The sequence below is a fragment of the Kogia breviceps genome, chromosome 12 (genome assembly GCF_026419965.1).
Source record: "Kogia breviceps isolate mKogBre1 chromosome 12, mKogBre1 haplotype 1, whole genome shotgun sequence".
Taxonomy (NCBI): Eukaryota; Metazoa; Chordata; class Mammalia; order Artiodactyla; family Physeteridae; genus Kogia; species Kogia breviceps.
The window spans coordinates 43,826,519-43,832,711 of NC_081321.1; the positions used below are offsets into that span (position 1 = coordinate 43,826,519).

General features: G+C 52.0%; 1 protein-coding gene across 2 annotated transcripts; it reads left to right on the forward strand.

Moving 5' to 3' along the window:
* The first annotated feature begins 1,069 nt into the window (after positions 1 to 1,069).
* On the forward strand, positions 1,070 to 5,830 carry SUOX (sulfite oxidase). 2 transcript variants are annotated; one of them, XM_059081480.2, is made up of 4 exons: positions 1,070 to 1,471; positions 3,160 to 3,219; positions 3,480 to 3,657; positions 3,893 to 5,830. In XM_059081480.2, the coding sequence occupies exons 2-4, from the start codon at positions 3,170 to 3,172 to the stop codon at positions 5,300 to 5,302; spliced, it is 1,638 nt and encodes a 545-aa protein (XP_058937463.1). In that variant the 5' UTR covers positions 1,070 to 1,471; positions 3,160 to 3,169; the 3' UTR covers positions 5,303 to 5,830. The 2 variants fall into 2 exon arrangements, with proteins under 2 accessions (XP_058937463.1, XP_058937462.1); XM_059081479.2 differs by lacking the exon at positions 1,070 to 1,471 and adding an exon at positions 2,048 to 2,202.
* The last annotated feature ends 363 nt before the right edge of the window (positions 5,831 to 6,193 follow it).

Genomic DNA, 6,193 nt, shown 5'->3' on the forward strand with positions numbered 1-6,193 from the left:
CAACAGGAAATTCTGCTCGTTTCTTGCTGTACTTGAAGCCCTCAGTCGCTCACAGTCTTAAGTGGAAGTGGGTGGGGGAGAATGATACAGAGAAAAGATTAGGTGTGGTTGCAGGAGGAGTTTTGAATTCCAAAGAATCTGAAGGACAGGCAAGACATAGCCTGGAATTCAGTCCCATCTCTGACAATTTACCAGAAAGCTGTGGCCTTGATCAAGTTACTTAGCTGCTTTCTGCCTCAGTTTCTTCTGTAAAATGAAGAAAATTTGAGATTTAAAGGTCAATTATATAAAGCATGTGTGTGGCTTTATGTAGGGTGACACTGTTATTAGGCAGAAGTCTCATCCCATGGCTTCAGGCAGTCCTTAACTGACTTCTCTGTATCCTTCGTAGCATAGGTTGGGCATCAGGCCTCTCCGATGATTTAATTGTACACAGTTGAGTTGGGAATCTTTCTTTTTGCAAAAACCTTAGAGCCAAAATCACCTTTTCACTGTCAATGCCCCTTACTGTATATTTCTTAGGACTCCCCCCACGGCTTCTTCATTCCTAGTAAAAGCTCTTCTGGTTCAGTTTAGGAAAGCAGAAAGGCAGGGGAAATGATCTTCACTTAAAGTAAGGTTGTAACTCAACCTTCTAGTCTCTAGAGGGCAGTGTGGATACGTTTGCCCCGGGTCCACAGCTAGCCAATGACAAGTTTTCACTCCCACACCAAATGATAAAAGTAATAGCAAACAATTTCTGTTAGTATCCTTTATTCTGATATGAGCAGTTATAATCTTCCTACTTTTGGGCGTTAAAATGTGATCAAGTGACGACTTTTTAAGAGAAATTGACAATAAGCAAAGTTAAAAAGATGTCTGTCTATTTAGTGTTGGTTCTACAATTTGAGGAGAAATGCAGGTGGTCCAAGGCTTTGAACCACCATTTTAGGCCCCATTTCTGCTCTCATTCCTGGACATAAAAGAATTGAGCGCTTGATCTTGTTTTCTCTAAAAGGCAAACAGGGCTGTTGTAGTTGCAACACAGGCGTTTGTCAAAAAATAGGTTAGAGGCGGAGCTCACCACCGGGAGAAAGTCGGCTGGATCCCGAGGCCTCTAGTGAAAGCACTTTGTGTCTCAGCTGGTGGGGCGGGGCGGGGACATCTCTCAGCCCAACCTTTGGAGCCTTCATCACCTTCCACTGCCCGGGTTCCGGACATCATGAGGTCCCACTCCTCGTCTGGCGGGGGTGGAAGCAAAAACAGCCCGTCCTAGCTCCGAGCCCAGGTGGCGCGCCGCCTGCCTCGGCCACCAGGAGGCGGGCACAGCAGCTGGGAGGAGGCCCGCCGCCCGCCAATGGCTGGGGGACTAGCCGAGGGGAGAGAGTGGTCCTTTACTCCGGCACAACGTCACGGCGCAGGCCCCGCCCCTTCGCCGGCAGCCGCTGGGCGCCGAGCGGGTAAAAGAGCCACCGTGCGGACGCCGAGCTGGGTAAGGAGGCTGGGGCCGGGAGAGGGAAGAGGAGGAGGCAGGGTTCGTAACCTGGGCGGCGGCGGCGGTCTTGGCACCCAGGGGTGCTCCGAATTCCAAGGACAGCAAAACTGCCAGTACCTGCCTCCATTCCCGCTAGCTTTGTGCTCCTGGGCCGCGGCGGGGCGTTGCTACAAGACACTCCTGGGCCAGCTGTTGGGTAGTGACATGGAACCGGGTGCTTGGGCCCCGGTGCTGCACATATCCATGTTCTACCCAAAGTGACCCTGCGGAGTGACTGGCCACCACCCGCACAAGGGGGTGGCATCCGTTTTGCAGCAGAAGACTGCCTCTCCCAAACCTGGGACACTGGGCTGACCGAATTCACCTACAAGTCAGCTCTACCTGCACAGCTCCAGTCTGGTTATAGTGGGCTGCTGGGATTGAGCGAAAGTGGGAGGGAGAGTGAGGGTCCCAAGGCCCAGGAGTAAAGTGCAGACTCTGCTCCTATTCCTAGTTTCCTCGCAGTTTCTGTGCCGGCACCCCTCTTTAGCATCTCATCAGCAGTTCTGACTCTTCTCACCCCTCCCTGCTTTAGCCCTCCTGGGGTCAGTGATCTGCTCAGTGCTGTAAGGAAGAAATTGCTGCAGACCAGAGCAGAAAAATTACCCTCTTCCTTCTCTAGCCCATCCCCTGACATCCTGGCCATTAACTCCTCAATTTGCTGAGCTCACTGGAATGGCATAGACAAGGTAGGGGTTGGGGTTGGTCCAGATTGGGGTCCAGTTCCCAGCCGGGTTCAATTTTTATTTTTTTAGGGTGGGTGGAGGGAAAGGCCTTCAGTGATAATGTTATTTCTTGTTTGCTCATCACAGCAGCTCTGCTAGGTAGATCTCATTTCATAGATGAGAACACAAGTTCAGAGAGGCTTGGTATCTTGCCCAGGAACAGGGCTGGTTAATGGCAGGACTGGTTTTATAAAAGCAAAGCAGGGGCTCCCCTGGTGGCGCAGTGGTTGAGAGTCAGCCTGCTGATGCAGGGGACACAGGTTCGTGCCCCGGTCTGGGAAGATCCCACATGCCGCGGAGCGGCTAGGCCCGTGAGCCATGGCCACTGAGCCTGTGCGTCCGGAGCCTGTGCTCCGCAATGGGAGAGGCCACGACAGTGAGAGGCCCGCATACCGCAAAAAAAAAAAAAAAAAAAAAAAAAAAAAATAAGCAAAGCACTTTAACTCCAGCATCCGAGCTCCTTCACCTCCCACTCTTTTTCACCTTTTTGCCTCTCTTTAAGTGAGTATACCCCGTGGTTGTCCTCTGCTGACTTCAGAAATAATAAACTGGTAAACTGGACAATAGACTTTTGGCTTCTGCCCTTTAGGCCCTGGCCCCCATTGTTCTCTGTAGTGGACAAAGTAGAGAGTGGAGGATGGGAGACAGGTGATTCTAGGAGACTCCCTCCCACCTCCCGTTCTTTTCCATCCTGTCAGCATATTCTGTCTCCGAAGTTCTCCAAGTTTTCTCTAAGGGCCCATTTGGACCCCTACTTCCATTCTTTGGCCTCATTACCACAGAAAAAGTTTACCCATTTGTCCAGAGAGCTCCTAGCTGATCTCCTCTGTGTCCTCCTCCCACCCATTCCCTCAAGCTACCCTAATCTCATCCCTGATGCAGGACTCCTGTCTTGATCCTAGAATCTTCCTTCTATCCTAGGTCTGCCGTAATGCTGCTGCTGCACAGAACTGTGGTCCCAGGGCTCCGACAGGCCTACAGGTAGGCCATCCAGTTCCTAGCCCACATCTCCTACTCCCTATACCTTTACGACTCTTATCTTATCTGCCAGATTAAGATGGTTGAGGTAGTGGCCAGGGAGGAAAGGGAAAGCCATGTCCCACTTGTCCCACCCATCCCTGAGAAACTAAGTCCCAACTGAAGAAACCAATGGCTAACCTGGGAGAGATACACCCCAGGCCTTCCCTAGCCCTTTATTATGATCAGAAGTGTGCTACTAAGAAGACTTCTCTCTCTTCCAGACTCAAGTCAGCCCCCTCAAGGCTCTGCATTCGGGCCTGCTCTACAAATGATTCATTTCAGCCACAGCGCTCCAGCCATGCCTTCTCTGGTGATAACTCCAGCACCAGGGGATGGAGAGTCATGGGGACTCTGCTAGGCCTTGGTGCAGTGTTGGCCTATCATGACCACCGGTGCAGGGTAAGTAGGGAAGGAAGGGACTTCACTGTCAGAAGAAAGGGGCCCTAGTGAGCTCCCCAGGCAACCCAGGCTTTACCACAGAGCCCACGGTGACACTGTCTTCATGCACAGTAGAGATGGAATTTGTTACCTCCCTTTCCCAGTGGCCACAACTTTGTGAGTTGGGTCAGGGTGAAGTGAGTGATTTCTTCTTAACATTTTGTTCCCTTTTGCCTCACCCCTGCCCTGCCTGCAGGCTGCTCAGGAGTCACCACGCCTATACACGAGGGAGGAAGTGAGATCCCACAGCAGCTCTGAGACTGGAATCTGGGTGACTTTGGGCTCTGAGGTCTTTGATGTCACAGAATTTGTGGACCTACACCCAGGGGGTCCATCAAAGCTGATGCTAGCAGCCGGGGGTCCTCTAGAGCCCTTCTGGGCCCTCTATGCTGTTCACAATCAGTCCCACGTGCGAGAGATACTGGCTCAGTACAAGATTGGGGAGCTGAGCCCCGACGATAAGGCAGCCTCCATCTTGAAGACCTCTGACCCTTACGCTGATGATCCTATACGTCACCCAGCCCTGAAGGTCAACAGCCAGCGCCCCTTTAATGCGGAGCCCCCCCCTGAGCTGCTGACAGAAAACTACATCACACCCAACCCTATCTTCTTCACCCGGAATCATTTGCCTGTACCTAACCTTGACCCAGACGCCTATCGCCTACATGTAGTAGGGCCACCTGGGGGTCAGTCACTGTGCCTATCCCTGGATGACTTGTACCAGTTCCCCAAGCATGAGATAACGGTCACGCTGCAGTGTGCTGGCAACCGGCGCTCTGAGATGACTCGGTTCAAAGAAGTAAGAGGTCTGGAGTGGAGTGCAGGGGCCATTAGCACTGCACGCTGGGCTGGGGCACGGCTCTGTGATGTGTTAGCCCAGGCTGGTCACCAACTCTCTGAAACTGAGGCCCATGTCTGCTTTGAGGGACTGGACTCAGACCCCACAGGGACTGCCTATGGAGCATCCATCCCTCTGGCTCGGGCCATGGACCCTGAAGCTGAGGTCCTGTTGGCATATGAGATGAATGGGCAGCCTCTGCCTCGTGACCATGGCTTCCCTGTGCGGGTGGTGGTTCCTGGTGTGGTGGGTGCCCGCCATGTCAAATGGCTGGGCAAAGTGAGCGTGGAACCCGAGGAAAGTTACAGCCACTGGCAGCGGCGGGATTACAAAGGCTTCTCTCCATCTGTGGACTGGGATACTGTAGATTTTGACTCGGCTCCATCTATTCAGGAACTTCCTGTCCAGTCAGCCATCACACAGCCCAAAGATGGGGAAACAATAGAGTCAGGGGAGGTGACTGTCAAAGGCTATGCATGGAGTGGTGGAGGAAGAGCTGTGGTCAGGGTGGATGTGTCTCTGGATGGGGGCCTAACCTGGCAGGTGGCTGAGCTGGATGGAGAGGAACAGCGTGCCCGAAAGGCCTGGGCCTGGCGGCTATGGCAGCTGCAAGCCCCTGTGCCAGCTGGGAAAAAAGAATTGAACATCGTTTGTAAGGCTGTAGATGACAGCTACAATGTTCAGCCAGACACAGTGGCCCCAATCTGGAACCTGCGAGGCGTGCTCAGCAATGCCTGGCACCATGTCCACGTCCATGTTGCTCCATAAGAAAGCGAAATGGAACCATCTACTCTCCAGAACCACCTTCTGAACCCCTTTCCACACCCATCCCTTGGCCTCATTACCACAAAAAATCCTTCCCTCCACCTCTCCATGTCTTGGATCACAACCCTGACTATGCCTTCCGAAGCCACACACAGGTACATGCATTGCACACTTCCACCCAGGCACCCGCTCCCCTTTGACAGGAGGTGTTACATACCCCTCCTGGCCACTGACCCAGTGCCTTCGAGGAGGTAAGAGCTGCTGGAGCAAAGGGCTAGAAGTAGGAAAAGTAATTCTGGAAGTGCTATTTTCTCTATCTACCCTATCTCCATTTCTAATGACTATCACCACTGAGGCCTTATTTTGCTTTTCTTCTTGGATTCTTCAGAGAATGTGTGAGGATATGTGTAAGAAAAGTGTATATGCAACTTTTTACTGCGTCTCTAGGTTGCCAGGGGTTGTGAAGGGCGCAACCCTCTCTTTATTGTTCCACTTTTCTAAATACATCAATAAAATATCTGTTTAAGACTACCACTCTGAAAAAGAAAAAAAAGATTATGACCTTTGGGACTTCTTGAGGCTGGGGAGTGAGCAAGTTGCAGGAGGGCGGTGCACTGATTGGTACTGGGATATCTAGTGAGACAACCCAAAACAAACAAAAGGTGGGGGGAAGGGAAAAAGGAAGCAGGGGCAGGGAAGTCAAGACTGGGGTTTCCTTGTCTGAAGTCTCAGTATCTGCGGGGCTACTTAGGTGAATGACCACAGGATACCCCCCAAGAGGAAATTTTTTTGATTTGGCATCCTTAAGCCCCTCCCCCACACAATTCCTACGCACTTGGCAGGAAAGGCAAAGAATGCTAAGAGGTCAAAATCAATATTGTCTTAGGGGCGGCA

Excerpts from the sequence above, each read along its gene's own strand:
- SUOX (XM_059081480.2), top strand. The coding sequence starts at position 3,170 with ATGCTGCTGCTGCACAGAACTGTGGTCCCAGGGCTCCGACAGGCCTAC. Across the intron at positions 3,220-3,479 it reads GGGCTCCGACAGGCCTACAG|ACTCAAGTCAGCCCCCTCAA; the intron begins GTAGGCCATCCA and ends TCTCTCTTCCAG. Across the intron at positions 3,658-3,892 it reads ATCATGACCACCGGTGCAGG|GCTGCTCAGGAGTCACCACG; the intron begins GTAAGTAGGGAA and ends CCCTGCCTGCAG.